At 56.6% G+C, this 27850-nt stretch overlaps 2 protein-coding genes across 3 annotated transcripts in view; one reads left to right on the top strand and one right to left on the bottom strand.

Annotated features, from left to right (window-relative positions):
* rab3gap2 (RAB3 GTPase activating protein subunit 2 (non-catalytic)) overlaps positions 1 to 17494 on the top strand; it is a 35729-nt gene extending 18235 nt beyond the window's left edge. The window contains exons 16-35 of the mRNA XM_039749561.1: positions 1190 to 1272; positions 2136 to 2200; positions 3195 to 3285; positions 5761 to 5888; positions 7846 to 8059; positions 8141 to 8238; positions 11179 to 11284; positions 11454 to 11614; positions 13596 to 13788; positions 13877 to 14020; positions 14115 to 14221; positions 14307 to 14373; positions 14561 to 14631; positions 14708 to 14743; positions 14832 to 14906; positions 15001 to 15219; positions 15660 to 15749; positions 15956 to 16159; positions 16305 to 16463; positions 16956 to 17494. Of these exons, the coding sequence (XP_039605495.1) occupies positions 1190 to 1272; positions 2136 to 2200; positions 3195 to 3285; positions 5761 to 5888; positions 7846 to 8059; positions 8141 to 8238; positions 11179 to 11284; positions 11454 to 11614; positions 13596 to 13788; positions 13877 to 14020; positions 14115 to 14221; positions 14307 to 14373; positions 14561 to 14631; positions 14708 to 14743; positions 14832 to 14906; positions 15001 to 15219; positions 15660 to 15749; positions 15956 to 16159; positions 16305 to 16463; positions 16956 to 17108 (2464 nt within the window). The 3' untranslated portion in view covers positions 17109 to 17494. The remainder of the gene's footprint in view (positions 1 to 1189; positions 1273 to 2135; positions 2201 to 3194; positions 3286 to 5760; positions 5889 to 7845; positions 8060 to 8140; positions 8239 to 11178; positions 11285 to 11453; positions 11615 to 13595; positions 13789 to 13876; positions 14021 to 14114; positions 14222 to 14306; positions 14374 to 14560; positions 14632 to 14707; positions 14744 to 14831; positions 14907 to 15000; positions 15220 to 15659; positions 15750 to 15955; positions 16160 to 16304; positions 16464 to 16955) is intronic.
* A 386-nt stretch (positions 17495 to 17880) lies between these two features.
* Positions 17881 to 26743, bottom strand: iars2 (isoleucyl-tRNA synthetase 2, mitochondrial). 2 transcript variants are annotated; one of them, XM_039749562.1, is made up of 23 exons: positions 26410 to 26743; positions 25191 to 25313; positions 24934 to 25087; positions 24288 to 24436; positions 24000 to 24049; positions 23805 to 23914; positions 23637 to 23727; positions 22965 to 23080; positions 22173 to 22342; positions 22008 to 22098; positions 21754 to 21905; positions 21525 to 21685; positions 21049 to 21151; positions 20878 to 20965; positions 20693 to 20801; positions 19669 to 19771; positions 19463 to 19591; positions 19249 to 19380; positions 19071 to 19177; positions 18820 to 18965; positions 18558 to 18748; positions 18347 to 18491; positions 17881 to 18270 (listed from the first exon to the last, which is right to left on the bottom strand). In XM_039749562.1, exons 1-23 carry the CDS (start codon positions 26632 to 26634, stop codon positions 18119 to 18121), a joined length of 2997 nt encoding a protein of 998 aa, XP_039605496.1. In that variant the 5' UTR covers positions 26635 to 26743; the 3' UTR covers positions 17881 to 18118. The 2 variants fall into 2 exon arrangements, with proteins under 2 accessions (XP_039605496.1, XP_039605497.1); XM_039749563.1 differs by having other exon boundaries at positions 19463 to 19588.
* Between the last annotated feature and the right edge of the window lie 1107 nt (positions 26744 to 27850).

The raw sequence follows: 27850 nt of genomic DNA, 5'->3' as shown, positions 1-27850 counted from the left end.
ATCGCTGCCACGTCAAAAGCCGAGAGCTGCCAGCGTGTTGCCGGGACACAAATCAGGAACCAAACCTGAATGGAGTACGAAAAGTGGACGCTCGGGCCAAAGCACGCGCTCCTTCAAATGGTTTTTCTCCCATCTTGGGTGACCCGGGGGTGCACAGTGTAGCGTTGGTGACGTCACCCCCACAGTATTGGCCGTAGCTGGTCACCATGACGACCACAAGGCAATCACGTCAAAAATGGTCTCTGGAGGAAATAAAACCGTGGGGGAAAAATGTACAAAATGTGCAAACGGCTCCACGTCCGTTCAAAAATCGATTCAGCGGGTTAGGGTGCCAACCCCCTGAGCCACCAGAAAAGTCGGCGAATGATTGGATAATAAAGACGGCATTAAAAAGGCACCCCAGTCGTGACAGCCAGCTGCAGACGTCATGTAGTGTGGCGGGGGGCTCAACGCTGACACGAGAAGAGGGCCGACCAATGAAACGACGCGGCCATTTAAGGCTGATGTGAATCCTGTCTTGTGATTGGCTGCCTCTTCGCCGTATGGAGTTTTGAGGAATGTGGCTCCCATTTCAGGTGGGTCGTCATGTGGTGGGTGCAGGTGTCACTTTTTGCCACCCTGTTTTCATTTTGCCATTGCTGGCATTGTGTATCATGGTTGCTAGGAGGCGCGGGGTCATGTGATGAGCCTTAATCATCTCATCCAAGATGGTGGGCGACCCCCTCGGCCTGTGGGCTTCCCGTTTTAACAGCTGTGACCCTGCCAGTTGCTGACAGACGTTCCTCTGCTGGTCACTTTTTTCATCACCCCGCTGGTCAGCCATCTTTAAACTGATTAGGGAAAGTACGGGGAACAAAACCTAAGAGACCACCGGTGCCCCGTTAGGGCCGCGCTAACTGAGATGTGCGTTCAGCCGGGCATCTTGAAGGGACGGCCACCGGGCTGTGACGATGAAGAGCCCTCGGACCTCCGCACACACCTGGCTGGGGGGTTATGGCCGCTTTGGGTCCGGTCTACGCCGAGGGTTGTCCCTGTCCACCTGATGCCTCGGTGGGCGTCACCCGCTCTTTAGACTGGTGAGTGTGTTCATAAAATTTGAAAAGATGCCCTCTAGCATTGCCCTCTGTAATACCTGGAGGGCTGCGAAAGGCGCTTTATTTAACTGCTTCCTCCATTTTGTTTTGGGCAGCGACAAGAAGAGCGAGCGAGCTCGAGATGTGCACCTGGTGAAGAAGCTGTCTGCTCTGCTGAAGGCCAAGGAGCTGTGCCAAGGTAAGCAGTGGCACATCCTATGATCCTCCTGCCAGATGTTGATGAGGTGCCAACAAGTGTACTCGCAGTGCAGTGCACGACGGTCGACGGTGTGGAGCTGGTGTGCCCACCTCCTGGGCTCTCCTCCCACGATGCCAATGAGCTGTGAGACCTCGTTCTTGGCTGTGAATGTGGGTTTGTGGGCATCCAGTGATGCCAGGGCAGGTTCTTGGCCCCTGTGAATCTGAATCGGGTGGGATTAGATGGGCTTTATTATCCTGGAAGAAAATATGTGAGCAGCAGGAAAGCCTAAAATGTAAAAAATGGTTACAAACACACTAGAAGAGATGCCAAGACCCAGAAAGTGCCCGCCGGTGTTGCAGCAGACACACACACACACACTGAAGATTTGGATCTCGTGGGTTTGCTTTGGTTGTTTTAAGTGTAATGTAATGTTACAGATAGCACACCCCCCATAGCACAGTGTGGCAGAGCGACTGGGGCACCGGGCATTAAACCACCAGATCATGTCGCCTGCCTGTGCACCAACTGTTAAAATATCCACCCCTGAGCTCGTCATGGAGTGCAGCCTGACCAGCCTGTCTGATCCTCAGTGTGTCTGTCGCTGGCATTCCTGTGCATGAGGGCTCAGCGATGACCCGAGCAGGCAGTGCCCAGGTATGTTCTGTTTGGTGCCTTTCACTGCCCGTCCAGCCTGGCGCTTTGGCTCCTTAGATTTGCCTTCACAATTCACAGAGCAGCAAACGGCAGCTGCCATGAAGATGTGGCAATGGGAAGACGGCAGTGGGCACTTTGGTGTCCTTTCTCAATCCGATTGGTGGGTCACTTGAGCCTGATGGGCATCTGTTTATCTGTCTGTACAGAAACCCTGCAGAAAGAAGCGACTGGCATCCTCCTAGACATCAAGTACCCGGCCATTAAGAAACAGGTAGGTGCCATGGTTAATAACCCTCCCCGAAGGCTTCAGTGTGGCACGCCCCTGCCATCTGGGCATCACTCCTTCCCCTTACAGGACTGAGTGTTTTCCTTAATTTGATTCGAAACCAATGGAAGTTAAAAGCTGAGCACCACCTGAGAGTGCAGTCTTGGGACGGACGTGATGCCCGCAGTCCAACTCCTGGCCTACTGCCTGGCAGGGCTTTAAACTACAAGTCTTCAAAGCCATCACCAGAGTGACAAGAGTGACAGTTGTGACCACAAGCCAGAAAGCAGGCAGCACATCCCAAAGAACTGCCCTGACTGGCAGGTAACTCGCAGGGTGCCCTTTGTGCCATCGCAGCACTGAGGCCACCGCCAGGTTTAAGGGTGTTTGTGACTCGTGCCAAATGTGGCACCTGGCAGGGTGACTGAAGGAGCTCAGTGTTGGTCTCGTCGAGTCTTCTTGGCTCAGATTTTCGGTGATTTCTCCTTCACCCCTCATAAGTATTGTGACCCGCTTTAGGGGTCGAAGCGCGTCATCCATTTGTAATAATGGTGACAATTCCCTGGCAGCGTCTTGTTTTTGTGTTTTTAGGAAGGGGGGTCTGCCCAGAAATGGTGTTTCCGGGTCGAGGGTGTGAAGGTCGTGTTGTGCCCAGCAGACCCCCACGCGGGTCTGCAGTTCACAGTTTGGCTTGTGTGGTCCGTTTTGATTTTTTTGGTCATCAAACGTTGTTTCCTGTCACCCGTCCCGAGCTCTGCTTACTTAACGTTTAGTCTCGTTGATTGTGACATCTCAAAGCCGCTGCCCGCCCACCGAGTCTCCCACCTGGCAGACTGTAGCGGGGATTTTTTCCTATTTGGCTGTGACTTGTGAAGCCCCCCGGTCAGCCTGTCCTATCAAGGCTTCAGAGTCGTCACTGGCCAAGCAAAGGGGCCGACCTGCCGAGGGGCTCCGTTTGTGGGACTCCTTTGTGAACGCCGCTGTGTTTTGTCGTTGGCAGGCACTGGAGACGCTTCTCTCCCACAAGAAGGTGTCCCATTCATCTCTGAGTGGCATCGTGGAGACCCTCCTGGGTCACCTCCAAAGCCAGGGTAAGTCCTTGTGTCGTTGGCACCTTCACCCTCTGCTGTGTGCGGGTACTGGTGGGGCCTGCAGTCCGATATTAGCAGCCGGCCATTGGCTAGCGAGTGTGAAGGTGGTGGTGCCCACTGCTGTGACGGGGCACTGGGGTGGGGGGTCTGAAGCTGCTATTTCAAGGGTACAGATGGCATTACCTGTCACATGTTGCAATTTTGGGGAACTGGAATCCAAAACGATTCGGACAAAAGCCTGTCAAGTGTGACCACTGGGGGGTGCTCTCGTGCCAAAGCCTCACTTCAAGTGACCCTCAGACACCCCTCAGTCCCATCTCGGCACAGCGGGTACAAGGGGGGCGCAGGCTACTTAAAGATCAGACACCGTACTTAATGTCCTCGTCTTCCTCCACTCCACTGCGAAGACGGGGGGGGGATGGGGTCTCGGCCAACTGGGGGAGCAACACTTTGACCCTTTGGGTCCCTCACAGCCGTCTTCTTAAAGGCCTGACGGTCACCTCACCGCACCGCACCGCTAAAGGGGATGGCGTCTGGCCCTCCTTAGACCACGGGAGAAGATGGCATCTCGGCCTCCTGTCAGGGTAGCGGTCCTGACCTGCTCCTGGCTTGCTCTGTGGGCGGTGGTCCCAGTCGGCTTCCTAACGGCACATAAAAATAAAACCCAGCAGCGACCCAAAGTGCCCTCCAAATACAGAAGTCCCTCAAATGTCAGAAGGCCACAGGCCTGGCTACGACAAAATGACCTAAAAAGCAAAGCCCATCAAGAGAAAGCGAAGGGGAGCCAATGCCCCCTGAGAAGAATGCAGTCCAAGCCCCCTGCCTGAGGCCTGTGCCATCTTCTGGTGGCAATTGTGCAGGGCCTGAACCTTTGGTGTATGGCATCGTGCTTTTAAACTCTTAGTTTGCCCCTGCTATAAAGTGGCATACCCACCGTGCCATCCCAACAGGTGGCAAAGCATCCAATTTTCTCCTCTGGCAGCACTGGGGAGTCGTCCTTCCTGGTGACCAGTTTGCCACTTGAGTTCTCCTGGCATTCCAGCCTCCCTTCCATCTCCTTAGTTCTCTCTCTCTGACCCTGATCCCCCTGGCACCCTCATTTTCTCTGTTTTGTGCCCGTTTACTCCGTCAGTCAAACTACAGGTGCCCTCTACTCGTCTTGCAGTGGTCTTGTGATTTTGCTCCACTGGATTCTCCTCTTCCTTGGCAAAACAAAAATACCCTTGAAGGCCTGTGCCACTCTCTGAATTTCAGATGGTACGCTGGAGGGCTACCTAAGGGAATTTTATGGACAACCTAACAGTAAATCTTTTGTCAAGTGGGGGACCACTAAGTGGTGACACCTGCGAAGCTCCAAAGTGTCCCCAAATAAGACCCGGTCGCCTCTCATAACTAAATGATTCATTTCTGCCAGCGGGCGACTTGAGCAAAGCCAGGATGCAAAAATGAAGACTGAAGTGCCAACCACAGAAAGAAGAGGCAAAGTGAGAGCACAAAAGGGTGCAAAAAATGCGCCATCCCAGTAAGCACCACTGGGTCAGGAAGTGGCAGGTGACCACCAACATCCAGTCCTGGCTTAAAGGAGGCCAGGGGGCAGAACTTGGTGCCCAAGCAAGAGCTGTAAGGGGAGGGAGCCCCCCAGGACGGTGGCCTGTTAGGGAGGATGACGAGTAAGAATCCGTTAGTCAGGAATATCCAAAGAAAGGAAATGTGTGGAGCTGACCGCAGTGCATGATGGGGGATCGGCTGGGAGGTGGGAGGAGGTTTTGTGAGCCTTGGGACCAAAACTGGATGAGCAGCTGCACGTGGGGAAGGTCCAATGCTGCCAGTGCCTACACTGAAGTTGGCATCATCTGGGTCTGGGTAAGATGGGGAAGGAAGGAGAGAACTCAAATACTGCAAGGCTTGGGAGGAGGGTCAGCAAGACCCCCCTGAACCCCGAGTGTCCTCCAGTGGTCTCGTCCGAGTCCTGATCTCAACCCCGTTAAGAAGCTGTGGAGCTCTGAGGGTGCCAGCTGACCCGCATGAGTGGACAGAGTAAATGCCAGTCTGGCACTTTGAGACCACTTGGGTTGTCCATTAGCCTTTTACAAGGCCTTGCCACGTCAAGGTGCCCAGTACTTTGTTCTTCTGGGGGGCTCCCCTGACCCACTCGGTCCTTCATGTTCCACACGTCTTCATAGGCCCATTGTCATCTTTTTGGCCCGTTTGGTGCCATTCGATGCATTTTGAATTTTTCCGTACTTTTTTTTATTTAATATTTTTGCCCACACTTTGAAGTAATTGAGCAAAGGGTGTGCCCATTAGCACCATCTCATAGACTGGCATGGGTGCCCAGTAAGGTCTGCTGTCTTTGATCAGTGGAGTTTCTCCAGTCTGCCCACACGTCGTCATGTTGAAGGTGGGCAGACCCAGCGTGCCCGACCGCAGTCGTGTTGTCCTTTTCTGCTCTGACCCCCCTGTTCTCCTTTCCAGACCCCGACGCTGTGGACGAGGCGCTGCTCCAGTTGTGCACCAGTCAGCTCAAGTTACTGCGGCTCTATGGCACCATTGAGAAGATGCACGCTGAGGGAAAGGAGAAGGACGCCACGGCCCCGGACTCTGTGAGCATGGCACCTTTGTTTTGTTTCACGCAGGTCTTTGGGTGGGCAAGTGGCAGAGCGCCAGAGCTGTCAGGCACAGGGTCAGGCACTTCGAGCACTTTGGATGACAGCGGGCACTTCAACTGTCCTCTTTGCCTCATTTCTGCAAAGTGGCATCCAGTTGACTCATGAAGGTCCCTAAAGCCCACCTGCCCACCGCATGACTGGGTCACCAAGTTTCAGTGGCTGGCAGGAACACTGATGCTGGTAACCTCCCGTGTCAGGTCTGGCAGAGCCATGGCGAGCCTTTGAAAGGCGCTATATAAAGTGAGTGTAGCAGCTCTACAACACAAAAGGCAGGGGGCTGCCGTCTGAAAAGCCCCTCGTTGACAGCAAACTGAATCCCGTCGTCTTGGCCTTCTTTTTATTGTTGTGCTGTCCGCTCTAAACGCTTTGTACTTGGCTTTGGCAGTGGTGCTCAGTGCCATTGGCACCCTTACATTCCACGCCCGCCTCCTGAAAGAAAGTGGGTGGCGGACCACCTTTGGTGTGTAGACACACGGAGGGCAGCGCGACAGATGAAGAAAATGTGGAAAATGTGAAGGCTTGCCACGAGCCCCTCATGGTCACCCCTTTGAACCAATCGGAGCTGTCTGGGTGGAGAGAGTCGAGTCTCATTGGCACGAGATGAACTGCCAGTCGTCAAAGGGCACAAATTAACCAATGGCCGTAGCTTGAATATTTAAAGATGGCCCCCTGTTCTTTATTGACATTGCCAAAGACGAACGAGCCAGCTGAGCCCCCCAGAAAGATGGTGCCAGGTGGGCATCTCCCGGGTCCTTGGCGCCGCTGCCTCTGAGGTTCACAGCGTTATGAGGCGTCTTCTGCTCGACGAAAAGTCCTTGAAGGGCTCCAGGCTGTCTTGTGCGAGCGGCAGTGAGGGTCTCATCCCGTCCACGACGTCAGCCAGACACTGAACTGGGAAGGAAGACCCCCACGGACTTAAAAGAGAGAAATCAAATACGGCAGAGGGTCCAGAATGTTGGGGGGCTCCCTCTGGTGCTGGAGGTCTTAGAGGGGTCTGCGCTAGCCGTTGTCTAAGAATGTGGTGTGGAGTGAAACATCGGGGGTCCTTCAGCAGGACACACACCCAAAAGAAGTGACGGACTGGCCAGTCGTGAGTCCCGCTGGAAAACATGGAAAAGGGAGAGAGAGAGAGAGAGAGAGAGAGAGAGAGAGCCCACCCTGCAGACGCGCGCCAGCAGAACATCTGGAGTAACAAGCAGCAGGAAGGGCAGAGAAGCTTCTAGATGGCGGTGACAGGAAATGCTTGGCTTTGGGGCAGGGTGCCCGTCGTACCCGCCAGGCCAGGTTTGAATGAGATCAACACCAAGAGAAGCTGCAGGACCAGTCGGCGCTTTAGTGGTGTAACTTTGGACACAGAGCTGGTAAACGAGGTGCACGAGAGCAGGACCTCCGGGGTCTGCCCAGACGTACGCCTCACCGCGGGCAGCCTGAGCCCAAACTCGCCAGGCAGGCCTGAATACTTTGGGCCGCTACGTTACTTTTATTTGTCTCAAATACACAGAATGGCCTTCAAGGGAGAGGATGACGGTGAACCTCTGCGTGGAGGAGACGAAGGCAAACCCAAAGTATCGTTCGAAATCGAGAAGGTGTTTCTGGAAATAAACTGAAGCCCAACGTTCGCCTCGCGTTTCCTCTTCATGTGTTCAGGTCCAAAAAAAAAACGAGGAGCACAAACTCCGTAAACCTAAATGAAAGATGGCGGTCCGCACTGTGGGCCTCGGCCAGGGGGCTGTGACGTCACACTGGCCCCATGTTTGGGGTCTGCTCACAGGACACCGGGGACATTGAAGAGCCACACGAATACCCTCTGAAGCCTACGGTGGGCGTTTGGGATGTCTTGTGGCTCCGCCGTCTTCCTCTTAGCTAGCTGACCTTCTCCTGTCTTCCTCAGGACCTTTCCTCTGTGCTTCGGCTCGGTCAGGACGACCTTCTGCGCCTTCAGTCCATGCTGCAGCGCTACGGCGAGGAGGCCAGGCGGCCCACCGTCACATTCAGCGAGGACCTGCAGGCCGAGCTGCCGCTCCACAGCTTCCTGGCGCACCTGGAGGTCGACGGGGCCTCGGTCAAAGTGTCTCGAGGGCTGGCGGGCGATGGCGGCCATCTTGGTAGGGCACGGACCGGGACCCCCTTTCACTTCTTTTTGTGGCCTTGACTTGCTTGCGTCTTCATCGTCTTTTCATTTGCAGGGAGTTTGCTGTTCTGGAAATGCGTCGCCGGAGAAAGCAGCCCAGAGGCCGTGTGCCGGACCCTGCAGGACGCTGGGATGGTCCCACAGCAGCTACTGGTGAGAGCAGGGGATACCCTGGGGGGGGTCTGCTGTGCCTGTTGTGATGTCATTGTGTGTGCGGTTTATGAGTAAACGGTGGCAGTTGGCTTTGGTGACGGACACTCGGCCTGTCCCGGCTTTGACCCCGCACAGCTGTGGAAGTTTCCAGTTCTTCTCCTTGGAAGTGCGGCGGGAGGGCTGGGGGGACGGGCAGTCAGTGCTGTTTGAGGTGGTCCGAGGCCTTTGGGGTGGCCCGAGTGTCCTTAGTGATGTGACATTTGTGTGAGCGTCGTCAGCTTTATAACGCGTGTCGGGCTGTCACCTCAGAGGCAAAGCCAAAGCGACCTCCGCCAACGTGGGGCCGACCAGCTAAACGCTGATAAAAGTCGGGGTCACCCGCCTTATTGGGACGGGGGGTTCAAGAGTCCCAGAGCTGAGGTTGGGGCTTGGGGGGCCGATCTGCACTTTACGATACGACGCCCTTCACTCAGTGCAGTGACAAATTGTCAAGTAAAAATCGTTCCGCTGATCACCAAATAGAGCGTCGGTGCCAGTTTATGAAGTTGGCATTGATTAACAGAAATGGAAACCAACATCATCTGTCATTAACTCGTCACTGAGGAAGGAGAGGGTCCTGGAGACCTCTGCCAACTGAAACCATTCCATAGCACAGTCTGAGCAGGGGGTCCTTCTGTCTGCGGATTCCAAAGCCCCCAGTATCTCGGATGAGCAGGGACCCCCAGTGCCACATCAAGATAGCGAGACCCAGAATTAGTAACGGTGTGTAAGCGTTGTATTCCTTACTTTATAATCAGCCGGCCCACCACAGAGTCGCAGCTCTAGGCAGGGGGTGCCAATCTAAACGGCAGGCAGGTCAGCCCCCAGCTTTGGGGTCCGGGTCCCCCTCTTAATGGATCACTTGGGTAGAATCTGGAGATCTCCACGCCTGTAAGTGGGGAGGAGTTCAGATGGTAAGTCGGACCCTCGGCCCGTTATGTCTTTATATGCCAAAAGGAGGATTGTGAAGTCGGCCCTAAACCTGAGGGGACGCCAGTGCGAGGACACGAGGACTCGAGGACAGGCGTGATGAGCGACGCAAAGAGCCAGTCCATCCTACTGGGAATAAGTGCAGGAAAAAAACTGGATGGTGACGCGGGACATTTTCACAGAGTTTGACGTGAATGAAAACATGAGCTAAATATAATAATAATAATAATAATAATAAGGTGACGAGGACGAATATCTCCGACCAAACTGAACAAACAACGAAATGCATTGTGGGATGCGACACTCCTTGAAAACAATAAGTGACTCCACAAGCTGGCACTTTCACCCTTCAAAGTGGAGAGGGCGGGGCTCTCCAAATGCTGGGTGTGGATTGGTGAATCATCAGTAGAGAGAGAGAGGGGAGGGGCACAGACACGTCTATGAGCCACGGGATTGGCCAAGGCATGCCAAGTGCCCGCTGCACGTTGTGACCGTGGGTACCCACAGTGTGAGGTCGGCCACTTTAATTCAAAACGCTCTGTACTGACCGTTGGGGGTCTGAAGGGTCTGCATTCACTGTACCGTCCAATCAAAAAGCACGGCCCTCACACACACAAGCCCACCCTCTCGGCTGTTATTTCAGGGTGCGCTTGATGTCGTGTGCAGAGTCAGTGAAATAAATGAATGAATAAATTAAAATAATTAAAGAACGAACAGCCGCAGCAATCCAAAGCCTGAAGCACAAACCCCGAAACCAGAATGCCACGCCGGACACGTCGCCCCCTCCAGCTCCAGCAGCCTGATTAGGGGGGCCGCCACCTAAAAACACCAAATATGACGCAAGCAAGACGAGTAAAATCAGTAAACGTCACCGTATGGATACAAACAAGCAGCAGAATTCACATCAACGTGAGACATCAACGAAAGGTGAAAGACAAGGGCGCCCGTCTTGCTGCACTGCAGTCGATCTGCTCGTATCGGGATGGCGCACCTCGGCAGTCGGGCGAGACCACCACAGCAGACGTTTTTCCTAGGAGCCCCTCTTTGTGCTCCTCTGGCCAGGGGTTTGATGTTCTCCTCTCCCTTTTTGAGATATTTAAACCCTGGCTGCTTTTGTGCTGTGCAGGCCACAGAGCCTGCTGCCTGAGTTTGGGACGAGACCCGCTTCCTGTTTCTGGGCCTCTTGGGCACTCTAAGGCCTGTTGTTGGCATCATGTGAGCCCAGCATTCACAAGGCTGGCATGACGGGTTTCAAATGTAGTGGGACTGTTCTTATTTTGACACATCGGTGGGCAACAGCTTGTTCTCAGTGTCTCGTGTGCCAGTGCCAGGGGCTATTAAAACCTAACGCCAGTTGGGGTCTGCACAACCCCCAGGAGCCGCTCTTGGTCAGTCGCGCCAGCTGGTGGGCTTCAGGCTTTTAACATTTTACCTTCCTGGATGTCGCCTCGCACTCCTTTGACATTCCTAGGCAGGGACCACGGTGGGCACGGATGGAGGTCCTCAGGTCTCTGTCTCTAAATGACCTTTTGTTGTGATGAAACGACAGACTCGTCTTGTAAACGCCTTTGTAACGCGGGCAGCTTCGGTTCTTCTTAACCTCGACCCAACACGGGTGGCCTTTGGTCTCATGAAGCCAGGCTGGCGGCCATTGAATCCTCATGGGGTTGGCTGATGGTTGATGCCCCCAAATGAGCAGAGCCCAGCGTTCCACACAGTCGTCCTTGAGTGTTGACCGTCACCTGATATCTGATGGGAGTGGACAGTCACGGGGGTTTGGTCATGGGGGGTGTGGTCAAAGGGGCGCAGTGGGCGGTTCAGCTGCTGTGCTGCTCTGAGATCTCCGCCTCGGGCACTTTGTGTATCGGAGGATCGTGTGTGTGTGTGTGTGTGTGTGGCGCTCTATTACCAATCGACAACACGTTGTGACCTGCCATCTGTCTGTCTGTCTGTCTGTCTGTCTGTCCTTAGTCCCTCCTGCTGGCGGCCTGGCTGTCCAGAGAGAGAGACGTGTTGCAGAGTCCCGAGATGGTCGTCCATCTTCACCAGCTCATCTCCTTGCTGACCTCCTTGCCAGGTGAGCCAACTAGGGGATTACCAGAAGACTTTGGGGTGCAGGCTGCTGGTGGCACATGATGGTGCCCGCCCCCCGGTCCTGTGTCATTGCTGCCCTTTTACTGGATTGTCCCCCTTTCTCATGGACGTCTGTCCCACCTTGAATGTCTTCATCTGTCTTATGTGTGCAGGCGCCGTGGAGGACTCGTGGGACCTGCAGTCCGTGTCACCTTGGTGGCAGCTGATGCGCAGCACATGCTCCCAGGCGGCCAGTCCGGCGGCCGCTCTCCTGGCAGCCCACGCCGGGCACAGCGTTGCCAAGTCCTTAGTCGGTGGATGGGCGGAGACCAAGGTGAGTGGACCACCGGCCACCACACGAGTCGCCATTCAGGGTCTTTAATTTCAAAGTGGAGGAGACTGAACTGTGCTGAGGGAGGCCTGAAGGTGGGGGGAGCCCGGGGGAGTCAAACTGCCAGGACCACCAAAGTGGGGGATACCCTGTAGGTGATGACCCCCACAGCCACCAGTCTCACATACATCAGCGGGGGGTGAAGCAGGCAGGCGGTGAAGCAGGCAGGCGGTGTGGGCGACCCAATGCATTATGGGCAATCCAAGGGGCGGGGCTGGATATTGTGACACACACAAGTCCCCCCAGGTCACCCCTTTCGCAGGCCGCCGGTGGTTTTTCACTCCTTGAAGGCTTCTGTGTTGACGCTTGCTCAGGTAGACCACCGGACCACCTGACATTTGATGAGACAATGCCACCTGGCTCTTGTACGCCCAGTGCCCGGACCACTACTGGGGGCACCTCTGCTGTCGGGTCAGTCTGCCAACACCTCCCTCTGGCAGCCCCAGGTACCCCAGCCAGACTGAACCAAAGGGCCTGACAAGCCTGCAGGGACCCCAATTGCAGCCTCCTGCTGCCAGCAGGCACAGAGCTGGGGAGTGGGCACTGCCCACTGTCCTTCCACAATATCTGCCTGCCTTTGTCTGCATCTCCACCTGGTTACCCTGGCGGGGTGGGGGGTTATACTTGGCCTTCTGTCCAGGACGTGTTCCCATGGATGTTGACCCCGATCACCTTTGCGGTGTGTAGATGTCATATATAATACGAGATCTGCTGTCAGGCGGGTAGCTGGCGCCATCCAGTCAATAGGACAGCTGCCCGCCACACTATTGGTTCTTGATAAGGTGGGACTACAGGACCCCCTGGTAGAAGGCCTGGTGCTGAAGCTCTCACTGGCTTCATGTGCTGCTGGGATGGTCGCCTGCCCAAGTGAGCCAATGATGTCACTTATGGCCATTTTCTTGTGTCATTGTGACCGTGTGGTAAAGATTCAGTGATTAGGGGCGGAGCAAAACGAGACGTGAAAAACCCAAGTCAGCTGATCACAGCAACACAAACGAGCGTCGCTGGCCCCGCCTCCTGATGCTCATTGGCCCTTTGGCACACTGGGAGGAGGACAGCAGTGCTGTGTCGGTGAGGCGCGTGATTGGCACGCGGCCTCCATGGGTGGCTCTGTGTGTGTCACTTGGAAGCGTTTGTTTGATTTCTTCTTAGTGACACAAGAAGCTCACGCAGAACTGACGTCTGACTTGCTAGGCTGCACTTGAGGTAGAACTTCACATCTTCATGCCCTCCAGTCGGCCCCCCTCAGTCAGCCCTGATGCCCACTCCATGTGACCCCAGCCGTCAAGGTGCTATATAATCCAATATCCTGTGGGTCTTCTCGAGTGCCCCCGTCTCACCGTTGACAGTGACCCCTCGTCAGGTGTCCTTGCTGGTCTGAGATTGTGTTTTCAGATCGTTCCTGGACATTAAGCCCACCCTGCTCCTCTTGCTGTGGTCCTCCACTCGGCCCCCCTGACCAGTGTGTGTTTTCATCTCGGCACTGACCCCTGGTGGCCGCCTCTTCCTATAACCCTTAGCCCCCCCTGTCCATGCTCTGCCTTGACCTCCACGGTCACCTCCTCTGCTCCTCTCTGATTGTCCCCTTTTCTTCGGTGCCCATTTTGGTCCCAGCTCATTAGTCAAACTTGACCTGCCCGTTTGAACCTGTGCCAGCTGCTGATCAGAGTGGACCCCTCCCTTCATCCTTGTTTTTTCTGGGACGCCTGCCCCTTCCCTTGTTTGTCACCACATTGGCCTTCTGGGGTCTCGGTGCTGTGGCTGTTCTAAAAGGTGCCGGATCAATGACTGGCATACAGGCCTTTAATTTGTTTTACTGGGGCCGGCCTATCGCGTGTCACACGGCTCTTCCTTGACACTGGCGAGCCACACCTCGCGCTCTTCCTTTGGGTGGTCTCCGTGCCCACTCTTGAAATCTGCCCAGTTTCAGAGCGCCGAGGCGATGACCGACTCCTGGGAGGCTCTTTCTCTGGACCTCGAGCAGTGGGCCGTGCTGCTCCGCCAGCTTGAAGACTGCCTCCTGCTGCAGACGCTGCTGCGCTGCCACCTGCCGCCCGCTCCCTCGGCTGGCGCACACCAGAGGGTCACTGTCAGGAGCCTGCTGGAGGCGGGCAGAGGTACGGAGCGGCGGGGGAGTGGGGTGGGTGATGGGTGGGCCTGAATGTGCTTGACCGGCGTGTGCCCCCCGTCTGCTCGTTTCCACAGGTGGCGTGGCTGACAGCGTGGCCAAGTGGCTCTTCAGACAGAGTGTGTCCCCCCAGCTGCTCAAGGAGACCTTGGCACGGAAAGATGGCGCCAAGGGGCCAGAGGAGGCTGCCACACTGGAGCCCCAGTTCGCCGGAGTGGCGGGTGAGGCACTCTAAAGGAGTGGTCCTGCGTCACGGGGGTCCTGCTCGCTGCCACGTGACGGTGACACCTGGTGGTCTTCCTCCTGTCTCCACAGAGCTCCTCCTCTCCGTGTGTCGCCAGTTTCCCTGCTCGCTGGACCCCGACGTGCTGTTCGCGCACTGCTGCTGGGAGTACGTGGTGCAGTGGAACAAAGACCCTGAGGTGAGTGGGTGGGGGGGCACGTCTATCAAACGCCCTTGTGCCATCCACCTGCCCGCTCACTTCTGTCCTGTGCTGCTCTCCCTAGGAAGGGCGCCACCTGTCCTGGGCAGTAGACCACCTGCGCTGCATCACCAATGCCCACATCCAGCACGGTGAGTAGGGCACTCGCTTCGGGGGGCCGACCTCGGGGCTCTACTGCCCAGCGCAAGTCACAGCAATGAAATGACCCCCAGGTCATTAAAACGGATGGGGTGGGGGGGCTCTGCAAAGGGCCGTCATTGGAGCCATGAGCAGAGGGGCTTGGTGGGTGGGCTTTGGTGACACTGTTTTGTCCCCCAGGTGTGGCGGTGATGATGTGGAGCACCTTCATCGACAAGCGCTTCTCGGCCTGTGCCTTCCTGATGGACAAGGTGAGTCCGGGGACGGCCCATGGGGGTATGGGGTGCCACCAGCCTACAGGTGGGGCTGACCGTCCGTGTTTTTCAGGTGGGGAAGGCGCCCAAGGACCGGCTCTGCAGGAGGGTGAGTAGCCCCCCGGGGGTCTCTTTGTAGTTCAGCCACTGGTCATCTTCAGTGCACAAAAGTGACTCGTGTCCTCTGTGGCCCTCAGGACATCGGGATGAGTGACCGGGCGGTGACCTCCTTCCTGACTGCCTGCACACAGCTGCTGCAGATTCTGATGGAGGTATGGAGGGCGGGGGGCCCACGTTGTAGGTCGGTGCCCACGGGGGACCACCGGGACCACCGGGAGTCGTGACTGTCCATTGCTCTACCGACAGGCGGACATCGTCAGCGATGAGATGAGCGTCCCTCTCTTGGAAGTGGAAGACCCCTGGGTGTCTGTGGAGGGGCCCACTTCGATCGTGGAACTGGCCCTGGAGCAGCGACACGTCCACTACCCGCTGGTGCACCACCACTGCGTCCTGGCGACCATCTTGTGTGGCATCATGAGGTTCGCGCTGAAGGGGGTCAAGCCGCTGGCACTTTTTGACAGCAAGGTGAGGCTCTGCCGTGGCGTTCTGTGGAATGGAGGAGCCTGATGCCCGCCTGCCCGCTGCCTGTGCGTGCCCCCTCGCTAAGGGACCAGGGACCCGTGGCTTGGCCATTGCAGTCGGTGAGGTGGCCCTGAGGCCACCGTCACTGTTTATGCATAGGTGACCCGCTGAGCCGTCACTCGGACCCTTGATGGCAGGCGGGCGGGCGGGCCATTGGTGAGCGAGTCCCTTGAGCGGGCAGTGTGAGGGTCCCTCTGCCCAATGTTACTGTGTTGGGGTCTGGTCTGTGACAGGGGTCCTGACACCCTTACTGTGTGGCCAGCTAGTGAGGGAGAGTGAGAGGCCATTTGGTCCCGAGGGTCCCGAGTCTCCCATGCCCACCAGAACTGAGAGTGCAGACCACCACCCGCTCCTCCACTCTGAATGTGGTCTTTGTGTTTTAGGGGAAGAATTCCTTCTTCAAAGAGCTGACGTCCATCCAGCTGCTGCCCAGTGGAGACTTGGACCCCAACATCGTCTCTCTGCGCCAGATGGTAGGGTGCCCACCAGATGACCTGCCTCTAGTGGTGTCGGTTCAGGGTATGGGGGGTTTGGGGTGAGGGGCTCTGCTGCAGTCGCATTGTTAAGTAAATGGCCACTAGGGGGCAGGCAGCTGTGCTCTTGATTTCCACTTTGCTGTGTTGGCCTTGGAATGAAAGCCCACCTCTTCCTCTTCCTCTTCCTCCTCCTTGTCTTTCAGTTTCTGCAGAAGCTGCTGAGCGGCTGGGTTCACATTCTGCCACAGGACGGTGCCCCTGCTTCTTCAGCACCCCCTGAGGATGAAGCCTGGCCCACCCTGGCAATCGAGCTCCTGGCCCCCGCGCTGCAGGTCAGTGCCGACGTCCTGCAGCGCCACCTCGTCTGTGAGCTCTACAGCCACGGCCTGGACCTGCTCGCCGAGGAGGTGAGTTCTGCGCCCCTTCAGCCGCCCGCCCTGTGCCCAGTCCCGTTGTGGCCCCTTCTTGTCAATGAGATGCCCAGTAAACTGTGCCACCCATCCATCCCACTGCACCCTCCCTGATCTTTAATGTTTTCTTTCCCCTCTGCAGGCCATGCTGAAGGTGGAAGACCCCGAGGTCCTGGCGTCCCAGCTGCTGGTGCTGACCGGTCAGAGACTGGCATATGCCCTGCTGCACACTCAGACCAAGGAGGGCATGGAGTTGCTGGCCAGGCTGCCCCCGACGCTCTGCACCTGGCTCAAGGCGATGGTGAGTGGGCTGTAGAGGTGGGCAAGCTGGTGTGCCCACTCGCAGTGGGGGTTCACACAAAATGACACAGTGTGCCTCGAGGTGGCATTGAACCTGAGAGCTGCCTTACACCTCAGTGAGACCCTCAAACCCAGATCATGCAGGAAGGATCCAGGGGGCGGTGGGCCAGAAGTGTATGGAGAGACTTCGTCTTGGTGCCCTCACAGCAGTAGGCCCTCCTTGTGGCAGGGTCACAGAGTTAATGCCACACAGATCCAGATATGGGAAGTGGCAGTGCCCTTGAATCATTGGGGTCACTTGTCTGAAGCCCCCCCCCACCCCACAGGGCACCATATAAGCCAACATCCTGTTTGTACCTTCTGGTTGTGATCAGTCAGGTGTGCCCACTGTTCAGGTTGCCAGTCTTGGCACCTTCACCCTTCTGCATTGAGATCTGACTGATGTGCCCTACAGTTTTTGTTCATTTTTTGTTTTCCCCTTCTGACCCCCCAGGACCCTCAAGAGCTGAAGAACAAAGAGGTGCCCATTTCACGGACGGGCCGGCTGGTCACGCGGGTCATTGAGCTTCTACCTGAGAACCACGGCCAGTACATGTTGGCACTGAACCTCATCGAGGCCGTGGAGGCCATGGTCTCGCCCGAGTGAGTGATGGGCACAGCGGCAGCAGTCTGGTGACCCCCTCCCCGCTCCTTCTCTTGCCAAAGCTCAGTGCCTGATGCCCCCCAAGGAGTGGACATGCCCGGTGCCCTCCTGCAAATCCTCAGGGCTTCAAAAAGACAAACGCAGTTAGGGATGTGGGGGTCCGGGCCTCTTTGGATTGGACCTTGATACCCCCCACCCAGCCCATCCCTGCCACCTGCTTCTAGGAAGCACAGCCTTACCAGACAATGCATGGCGTGGACGTGGTGGTCCGGCGAGTGCCCACTTTTGTCTTATTTGTTTGTTTCTCCCTTTGTGGGCAGCTGGTGCCCCTTGAATGTAACGTGGTGGGGTGGGCGCGCCTGCTCAAGACAAATGAAGATGAACCACAACTGTGGCTGTGTGTGTTTTTGGGTGGGCCGTTCTCACAGGAGGGGGTCTCCTTAGCTGTGCTCTTCTCAGTTCCACAGACAGACACACAATCACGAGGGGCTCACTGGTTTGGGGTCTGGTGGGCACAGGCATGTCAACAGTGAAAGCTGCAAGGTGCTGACCCGGCCCACTGGCTCGCAGCACCCCAGTCAAAGTAAGGGACCCTTCTCCTCAATGAAGACACAAGAGTGCCACACATGGGCACACTGAGCCCTTCACATGGTTGTGGTCATGTGACTAGTGGGTCTGCTGGGTGCCTTGTAATACCACAGCAATACAATGGCATGTGCCACCCCTCCCATTACCCCCCAAGACGGGCACAAGGACACACACAGACTCGAGCAGGCAGAGTCACTTGCTTTAATTTTGGTGTCATCGTCGTCGTCATCACACAGTGGCACAGCTTCAGGAATGCGAGGGTCCAAGCAAGGAGGACATGTGATGAGCGTCTAGCACATCGTCCAACAGCCCCTGCTGCCCTGTGACCCACCACCCCCTCCATTCGACAGCACATCGTGAACTGCCCATCCGGGGGCCCTTCGCTACTCGGCCACATGGTCCCTTTCTAAAAGGCCACCAGGTGGTTAAAGGGCAGGGGCACCACGGAGGACCTCTGAACAACGCGGGCAGGGCACTCCTGGCGACGGCGCAGTGAACTTGCGGCAGCGGAGGCATCGGGAGCGGCTGGCTGGGACCACGGCCACCTTGTACGAGGCGTCCTCCACGATGTCCCCACCTGTCAAGACAAGGATGACAATAATGAAGGGGGGGGTCTAACCAGCAGGGACCCCCACAGAGCCCCAGACACTGACCCTCCAGGTTGATGAGGAAGTTCCCTTTGAGCGTCATGGCATCTGCGGGCAAATCGCGGGGCAGGCAGGGCAGGAGTGTCGTCTGGGAGGCCATCAGCAGCTCCGTCAGCTGGGAGTCGCTGGCCACGGGCTGCTCTTGGAGGGTCTGTGGAGACAAGACGGGTAAGACGCGGTGGTCAGTGTGCCCCTCGGTGCCCCCTCCCACACTCACCTCCATGAGCTCAAACAGCAGCCCGGGCTCAATGGCGACGGTCACATCAAACTCGGCAGCGTTGCGCCCGGGGATGGAGCCCAAGAAGGTGTCCCGGATGGCACAGGCGCCCTCCACCGCCTCCACCAGGCCCGGCTTCTTCCACAGCGCACTGGCCTTGATCCAGCCCGACTGAAAGAGGGTCTCGGCCCCTGCAAGTCAGACGCGGGAGCATTAGAACAGGCGTTAAACGGGACTGGGCAGAGGTGGGACCCTCGCCTACCTGTGTGCCCGGGAGCGTGCAGGAAGACCTCCTCGGCGAGGTGTGGCAGGATGGGGGCGATGGAGCGGCTCACGGCGTCCAGCACCTCGTCCAGGACCGTCAGGCAGGACCGCCGGCCCAGAGAGCTCCTCTCGTCACAGTAGAGCCTGTGGGGGGCAATGGAGAGCCGAGTCACTGAGGGCACGTCCCCTGTGTGACTTGAGTGATGTCACTCATAAGGCTAATGGGGAGGACTCCCCCCGGACCCTCACCTGTCCTTGACGACGCTGAAGTAGAAGCCGGACAGATCTCGGGACATGAAGGCCTGCAGCAGGCGGATGACCTTACTGAAGTCGTACTCGCCGTAGGCGTCGGTGACCTGCAGCGGAGGCGGGCGTTAGCGAGCGCTCATCCACGTGCCCCCCCCCACATGCCCACCGAGAGACCCACCTTCATGCTGTACTCCTGCAGCAGGTGCAGCAGGTACTGGTCAATGACGAACATCTCCCGGCTGTCCACCGCCTGCGTCGCCCGCTCAAAGCCCCGCAGGTTGCCCAGCATGAAGCGCAGCGTGTTGCGCACCTGTGTTTGGGGGGAGGACACAAGATAGTTGGCACAGGGTTTGGGCGAGAAACTCCAGTGGCGCCAGAGGGGCGAGGCTCACCTTGTGGATGTCATCGCGGGCCGCGTTCAGAGCGCCAGGTCCTATCGTCACCTCGGAGAAGACGTTCGACTCGGCCACCCACCACCGCAGCGCGTCGGCACCGTACGGCGGGTTCTGCTTGGGATCCTGCTGGAGACACGGCAACGATGGGTGCCACCCTCCCCACGACCGGGCACCGCGTGGGCAGCGATGGCCATAAACCTCACCTGCCCTCCATTGACGATGGCGTCCGGGTCGACCACGTTCCCCTGCGACTTGGACATCTTGTCACCTCCCTCGCTGAGCACAAAGCCGTGGACCACCAGGGACCTGCAGGAGAGGAATCCACGGGCGGGCAAATAGAAAAAGGCAGAGAAACCAGTGGGCACTGGCACACTGAACTGAGGAGGACCCCCGATAACATCAAAATGCCAACCGAGCTGCCTGTGGAAAGCAATGCTCTCCTGGCAAACGTGCTGGCGCCACCAAGCGATGAAATGAAAGAGGGTGGAGGGGTCTTCTGTGCTGCCATTCCACCCCACACCTGACAGGCTAGCGTCTAGCGGCCCACCCACCTCTGGTGCCATCACTGGCCGGTAGAGAGAGACGGAGGTGCGAGGCGCTCTATGAATGCCACTGAACATGTGTGGCCTAACGGTGTCACCGGACAGAAGGCGCTTTGACTGTCACCACATGACGTGAAGGGCGCTATACACTAGAGAAGCTCATCATGTGACTCCAATCGCTCCGTCTGACTGGACAGTCACCGTGTTCACCCTCCCCGTCACTCAGACAGACGGACATGAAAGGCGCTATATGAGAATCGAGACAGCAAAGGGTCCTTCTAGGCTGCCAATGAGGGGGGTGGGTGCTGAGCAGCCAGCCAGTGTCAGAAAAAGAGGTGTGGCCTGAAGCTCAGGGGGTCCCCCCTTGCAAGACCACCTCCAGAAGAATTAAGGGACTGGCCGACCTCGAGCCCCCCTGCTGTCCATCTGACTGAAGAGCAGAAGACGGGCGAGAAGCTTCTAGAAGGTGCCAGATAGGCAGAGCATTGGCCAGGTGGTCTTTCTTGTTTTCTAACGCTGGATGTGCCCACTTCACATTCTCTGAAATGCAAGGTGCCAACTGACCACAGCTGTGGGGAATGAGACCAGGTGGCCCAGTGCACCGAGGGGGGAGCCCATTGGCCAGCGCCCGCCACTTCCTCACTGGGGCACAGACCCCACACTGGGCAGTGCCCGCCACACTCACCGGTAAGGCGCCTTCTTGCGGGTGGCCACGCTGGTCAGTAAGGACGATAAGAACCACCCACCGAGTTGGTCCTTGCCTTCCAAATACACGTCGGCACGGCAATCCGGCTCTGGAAGAGGGGCAGAAGGTAACATTAGGGGGCACACAATGACCGGCAGCACCACACAGCGGGCACATCACCTTACCATCCAGCACCGCAGCCCAGGATGTGCCACTGTCAAACCAGATGTCCAGGACGTCCTCGCCCTTCTCATAGTCTTCAACGCTGGTGCCCTGAAAGACAGTGCCACACCTCCATGGTCAGCCTGGGCGGGCACAGCCCTTTAGCTGAACATGCCCGGGCAGGCTGCTCTCACCTTGGAGATGGCATCAGAAGGAAGCAGCTGTTCCATTGGCAACTCCCACCAGCAGTCGCTGCTGCGCTCCGTGACGAGCTGGGCGAGGTGCTCCACCGTCCGTCTACAGGGCACAAAGCCAGAGGGCAGTGATGGTCCACTCCCTTTAAAACCAACTCAGGGACCCATCAAACTCGAAACTTAGGAGGCCTCAGGGCTGTGTGCCCACTCGGAGATGGGCGCACCTGCAACTTGCCATGCTAGTTGGCATGGGGTAGGTTATAGGCGGGCATTGTGACAGCAATAACCAGCGCTAATCTTTTCAGTGTGCCACCCTCGCCCCACCCAAAGACCTGTGGGGGCAGACAGCTCACCATGGCATAAAGGTGAGCAGGCCAGTGGTAGCCTGGCTTAGCAAGCCGGCTTTTGAGCACCTGGCACAGCCTCCATTCAAGGACACCCCATAAACAAAGGTGGGCAGCCATCACCCCTGGTACCTGCTGATAAGCGGTGTGCCAGTCTGCTTATGGTAGAAGACAGGGATGGGGACGCCCCAGCTCCTCTGGCGAGAGATGCACCAGTACGTCCGGCGGTCCAGCATTGCCAGCAGGCTGCCCCTCGCCGACTCCGGGATGATGTTGACTTTCTTCAGGACGTCCTGAGAAGCAGAGACAGAAGGGTCAGAGCGGAGCCTGGCAGCGCCAACCTAAGGCCACGTCAGCTCACCTGCGCCCTGTCCTTCACGCTGTCCGTGTTCACAAACCACTGTTGGCTGGCACGGACCACCACTGGCCGCTTGGTCCTCCAGTCATACGGGTAGCTGTGGGTGTGCCGCTCCTCCTTCAGTAGATGCCCACCGTCACGGAGGGCAGAGATCACTGCTCAAAGCAGAGACAGGCTTAGGACGGACCACCCAACACGCCAGAGCCCCCCAGGGTCTGGGAGGTGAACTGCCCACTAAGACAAAGGAGTCACCTCACCTGTGTGCGTGCCCTCGTCCAGAACCACCTTGCCACACAGGTCTGGGCCAGCAGACTCCATGAATCTGCCATCTTCATCAACGAGGCAATCCTGCCAAGACAAGCAAATCTCACTGGTGTGCCAAGCAAAGCGGGGGCAGCAATCCTGAAGGAGACAAGACGCACCACTGGCAGTTTGAACTGCGATGCCACACTGTAGTCATCCATGCCATGGGCAGGGGCCGTGTGGACCAGTCCCGTGCCCTTTACCATGGTCACATGATTGGCAGGCAGCAGCGGGGAGTCCTTGCTTGGCACGAGGGGATGGCTGCAGACGCCTCCCTCCAGATCACTCCCTAAGAAACAAAGAGGAATACGACTGTGAGCCCCCGGGCATCGCCAAACCACGTGCATGCCAACATTCCGTGCCCATCTGTTCATGACGAAATCTGTCACTGTCACTCAGGACCCAATCATGACACCTTTTAGCCGTCACACTTTAACTCGGATGGACGCCTAGTGAGGATCACAATGGCAGCCATCACTTGTTGTGCCGACGACAGTGCCCGCCTGTCCCCGACACTGCGGCACATTCATTTATTAAATAAAGACAAATCAAAGGGGTGGCCATCCGAGTTTCAGCAGAACACCCAATGACAAGACGATGACAGCAAATGTCAGGTCATCTGTGCCAACACCTATAGGGCATTGGACGTGGGATCAACGGTCACTTCACAGGCAGTGGAATGGAGACTGGGTGGTGAGGGTGACCAACCTCTAGGTGGCACCACTCTCAATAAAAAAAAAAAAAAAGACACAAACCTGCAGGGTGGCATCCTGCTGGCATTAATAAACAGGTGAGACCACCTGGCCAAGGGACTTCAGTGTGCAGTAAAGAGCAGCACAACAAATCCCTCAACGGCCAAGAGCCCACCCGGATAGGTGCCATGGGCTCACTCCTCCTTCAAGACTGCCTACCTGTAAAGGTGGGGCCAACCTCCAGCCGGGCACCGAGGGCGGCAGCGGTGCTGTCCAGACGCTCCGTCGCCAGTAGGTACCACCGTCCAGACTTGGCACACTTCACGAGCGAATACCTGCAAGGGCAAAGCACAGGACCCCCGGTGAAGTCAGCTTCAGTATGGCAGAGGAGAGCAAAAGTCAAACCTCCAGGTGCCCGCTTTGAAACCCCTGGAGCTTCAGGAGAAGCAGCTGCAAATAAAGCCACAAGGACTCAATTGTGAAGATGACCAGAAGACAGTGGGCACCGGTGGCATCACCTGTTTAGCATGGGGCTGACGGAAGAACTCGAATCCCGAGGGGCAGCACGTGGGCACCTGAACTTTACCTCGAGCACCAGGCTGCTGGTCCTCCCAGATGGTCCGCCTCGGGCAGACGTGTTCCTGAAACGCACCTTCGTCATAAAAGGGCACAAATGCCAGCCAGCCATGCCCTGGAAACCTGAAGGGTGGCTTGGAGGGCACAGAGCTGGCCATGCTGGTCACCGCCACACCGAGTCATGGGATTCAAGTTCTTCCAGCTGCCTGATGGCTCGAGACCACCGGTCTGAACAATGCGACGGTCAAGATGCCAACCCCCCTCAGATGATGGCCCCTGCCCCAAAGCTGCATTGCAAACTGAGTGCCCACTTACTGCTCGTTTGGCATGTAGCACACCGCCTGATTGGCCGGGATGGTCCAGGGCTGTGTGGTCCAGATGAGCACGCCAACATCGGCCCAGTTATCTACAAAGAAAAACAAGGTCAGCCAGATGGGCCATGGTACCCACACAATGCCACGTTCACCAGCTGCCTCAACTCACCTGTAGCTGCCACAAGCTTTGGAGGTGGCACCTTGATGGGGAAGGTGGTGTAGATGGCTTGGCTCACATGCTGGGCGTTGTACTCGAGCTCCGCCTCTGCCAAGGCAGTCCTGCAAAGTACAATGGCATCAGTTAGGATCAGGGTGCTGCCACCCGAGTTGGCCGTGGTGCAGAGACCCCCCAACGTAACCTTACCTGCTGGAGGGAGACCAGTACACCGGCTTGTAGTCCCGATAAATGAGCCCCTGTCAAAAGGACAGCCAACAGACGGGTGTCACTAAAGCCCCCCGACATCGTCACTTTGTCACTCCCTCACCCCTGCTGGTGGGCCCTGCCGTTGCTGGACCCCACGCACACTCATATTCACATCTGATGCCAGGATGACCACATCACCTGCCCAGCACCTCAACCCTTGCGCTGCCTAAAAGGTGCCATATAAAACAAAGGGCCCGTGACGGGCGGGTGGGCCGGCCGGCCCCCTACCTTCTCATACATGCTGTAGAAGACGCCCAGCTGCTTGGCCTCGTACTTCCCATCAAAGGTGTAGTAGCACTGGCTCCAGTCGGCCATGACACCCCATCGCTCAAATGCTGCCCGCTGCTTCTCGATGGCCTGCCTGGCAAACTCCCTCGCTGTGTCGGAAGGCAATGGAGACGGTCAGAGTGAGGGGAGACACGCGGACCCCGCAGCCAGCAAGTGACGAGGGCCACAAAATGAGCACCAGGCCAGCCTCATCCACCACAGAGGCACTGCCTGCTGAGGAGTCGAGCGCCCACCTACCGGCCTCGGTGGCGCAGCTGAGCCGATGGCCACAGAGTTCAGTTTATTACACGACTTTCAAAATGGCGCCCACCCAGCTCCCCCCCTGCTGGCCCTCATCTGTCACCAGCGACACAGGGACAAACTGGCTCTGTGGCCTCGGCCCTGGCCAATGGGGCATCTAGGGGGTTCAAGGACAAGCCTGCAGGGAGGGGCTGCTGGCACACCAAGCCAAGGTGAGATCAGCTGTGTCTGGGCACTTGACACCTGGACCTAAGGGAGCCCACCTACTCTACCCCAGGGCAGCTTTCCCCTTATGCTGGCGCATACACAAAGACAATGCCACAGAGACCTGCGGGCACAGCCCCACCTCGATGTCTGACTTCCAGCGGGGTCAGGTTCTGGGTCCCAAGTTCACCCAAAGCCTTCAGCTCGATGGGCAGGCCATGGCAATCCCAGCCGGGCACATAGTGGACCCTGCGCCCACGCAGCACTTCAAAGCGATTCCGAATGTCCTTCAGGATCTGCAACACGGGAAGAAAAAGCAGCCATCAGTGTGCCCACCGGCCAACCACCTCGGGTCTCAACGTAAAGGAAGAGTTAAAGGCGATGGAAGGAGAAGGTCACCTTGTTCAGGGCATGACCCACGTGAGGGTCTCCGTTGGCATAGGGTGGGCCATCGTGCAGACAGAACTCTTTCTTTGTTTTCCTCTGCCTCTGCCAAGCATACAAATCAGCAAATCTGCATCTCTGTGGACGAACAGAAGGGACAGACCTGAAGACCCCCAAGTGCAGAAACTCCTCTCACCACCCCCGTACACACTCGCGCCCAGTCTGTGCCCGTCTAGCCCGAGGGTGGCTTAGTGAGGCCTTCAGGGTCACTTCATGGTGATGACAGACCAACGCCCCTCGGAGAACTACGGAAACTAAACAAAGAAAATAATAAAGTGACACGGGCACCATGGGCCCCCCAAACCAGTCTGTCAGGGGGTCCTCAACAGGCAGCTGCGACGACAGGACCGACTGAGACGACAGAGGAGAATGGGGTCACCAGGGGAGTCCCTCGGGGGTCTGTCCTGCGTCCTCTTCATATTAATGACGTCAGTAAACTCGCTGAGGTTTAAAGTGCAATGGGGGGCTACAGGAGCGTCAGGTACGAACACGAGAGGGGAGACCCCGAGCCCCCGATTTGGGGTTACGCTGAGCAACGTGCCGAACAAACTGAAAAGTGATATTCTTATGACATCACCCGAGGGGCTACTGGGCCCACTCGTGAGACCACATCTGGTCACCACCAGGTGCATCCTGGGGCAAAGTCTGAGCCGAGGGGACTGCGTGGGGACCTCGGCCAGGTCTTCAAAATCCACAATGGCATCGACAACGACGACCCGGCGGAATTGTGGATCAGGGGCTCGAGAACAGCACTGGGAGCTCAACTTTACACAGAGAGTCGTGGGAGTCGGGAACAAACTAGCAGAAGAATCAGGATGACATCTTGGGGACAGCTCGGCTATTAGCTAAGCAGATGTGCGACAAATGGACTGAATGGCCTCGTCTCGTTTGTTAAAGGTCCTGCGTTCTTCTGGTCCCAATACTCAAGGCGCTCTATTGTGTATCCTCGGATGCCCTCATTTTGTCAAAGCCAGTTTGTGGCGACACGCGCTCCGGGCTGGTCATTTGGGCAGCTGCCCTGGGCACCCAAGTAAACAGGCCCCGCCCACACGGTGGCGGCCCGCGTTTGACTTTCTGCCGAATTTTCACCGCCTCCTCGTGGCCCAGTAGTCTCATACCGACCGGCCTGCACTCCCCAACCAGTCACTCGCTCTGTCTCACCCCGGTGACTCACCCGCTGGATGTCCAGCTCCGTGTCCAGAAGCTGCTGCCCGACAAGCTTCATCGGCAGGTCGGTGTGAGGCAGCTGGACAGTGTGGCGGTACTTGGCCTCCGACGTCCCATTGGTCTCCTTGGAGGCAGCGCTGTCGTAAACGATGTTGTTGGAGGCGCAACGAAACACCCGCACTGGGTCTCGGACCCACGCCCGCCTCAAAACGCAGCCTCGGCTCAGCAACATGTCCGCGGTCAGCTCTGGGCTCTGGTCGCGCACTTGCGAGCCACCTGTCCACCCGTGAGCGGCCTGCGGAACCTTTCCTACGCCGCTTGAATATTGTAAGTCGGACTAGAGACGGTAACCCACGCGGGGCATGTGCGTCACGAGGAAGGCGGGATTATTAGGGCCAACAGCCGAGTGAGCCAATAGACGCGTGCCACGTCATACACGTCACTCTGATTACCGTCCAAACCCTGGCAAAGTGTGTGCCGCTACCGTTTATTCGTCAGTGTTATAAACGTTCAGAAGGTCTCTTTCACGATCATTTATATATTATAATATTACAACACATTTAAAGAATCGTTCACAAGGTCTACCCGTCCTTTGTTTTCCCGCTTTAGGACGCGTTATAAATTGCGTTTGCTTCACTTTTGCTACCGTTTCGTCAGGTAAGCTTATTTTCTTTTTTATTTGTATTAAATGCTTAGGACATCCCAACAATATATGACGTATATATGTCAGGTCTAAAGATCGCGCTTTTTTATTACTTTGGTATACCGGCTAAACAAAAAATTAAGAAAAGAATATTGAGTACCACAAATATTTAAATGAATGAAGCTGAAAAGCCTTAACATAAAATACTCCTCCTTGATTCTTTGTTCTGCTGAGAAGCCATTAATGTCGTTGTGCAGTTTTGGTGCACACAGCTGATAGGCCTGATGGTACCCGCTGCAGAGTCTCGTCTTATGAGTGTACAGAACAATAATGAAGTGAGTTCAGTCTCAGTAGCTTATCCATCAGGGCTAAAGGAGGCATCGTGAAAAGGTGAGAGCGAGTGGCAGCGCACGACCGGTTCATTCCTTCAAGTCAGAAAGAGCTGACAAGTACGAAATAAAAAAAATAAATGAATCAAAGATCAATGGAGTCTGCAGCCCTTTACAGTACACACATGCAGAACCTAATGGGGGCCATTTGTCTGATTTTGGTCTCAAAGTAAAGGACCAGACTGAGTGGCGGTGTTTCTGTGTTCAGTTGGCCATTGCAATGTCACCGGAGGTTAGTTTTATGAGTCAACCTGCTGAAATACCCGGCGTTGCCCGGGAGGAAAATAAAGTTTTTTTTTATTATTTGAGAGAAATATCATTAAAAAAAAACTCATCTTTAAAAATAAAAATAAATTAACAAACAATGAAGACTCACTAATGTGCTTGTCTTGCGGTCTTTATGTTTGTTATCATGG

This window comes from Polypterus senegalus, chromosome 3 (assembly GCF_016835505.1).
Source record: "Polypterus senegalus isolate Bchr_013 chromosome 3, ASM1683550v1, whole genome shotgun sequence".
Lineage (NCBI taxonomy): Eukaryota > Metazoa > Chordata > Cladistia > Polypteriformes > Polypteridae > Polypterus > Polypterus senegalus.
Note: the sequence above shows the minus strand (reverse complement) of the source record. Positions and strands in the feature narration are given on the sequence as shown.

Coding starts and splice junctions, on each gene's coding strand:
- iars2 (XM_039749562.1), bottom strand. CDS start 26,634: ATGTTGCTGAGCCGAGGCTGCGTTTTGAGGCGGGCGTGGGTCCGAGAC. Junction 20,802..20,877: donor CTGGGCTGCGGTGCTGGATG/GTAAGGTGATGT, acceptor CCCCTCTTCCAG/AGCCGGATTGCCGTGCCGAC. Junction 18,749..18,819: donor GCACGCTCCCGGGCACACAG/GTAGGCGAGGGT, acceptor TCTGACTTGCAG/GGGCCGAGACCCTCTTTCAG.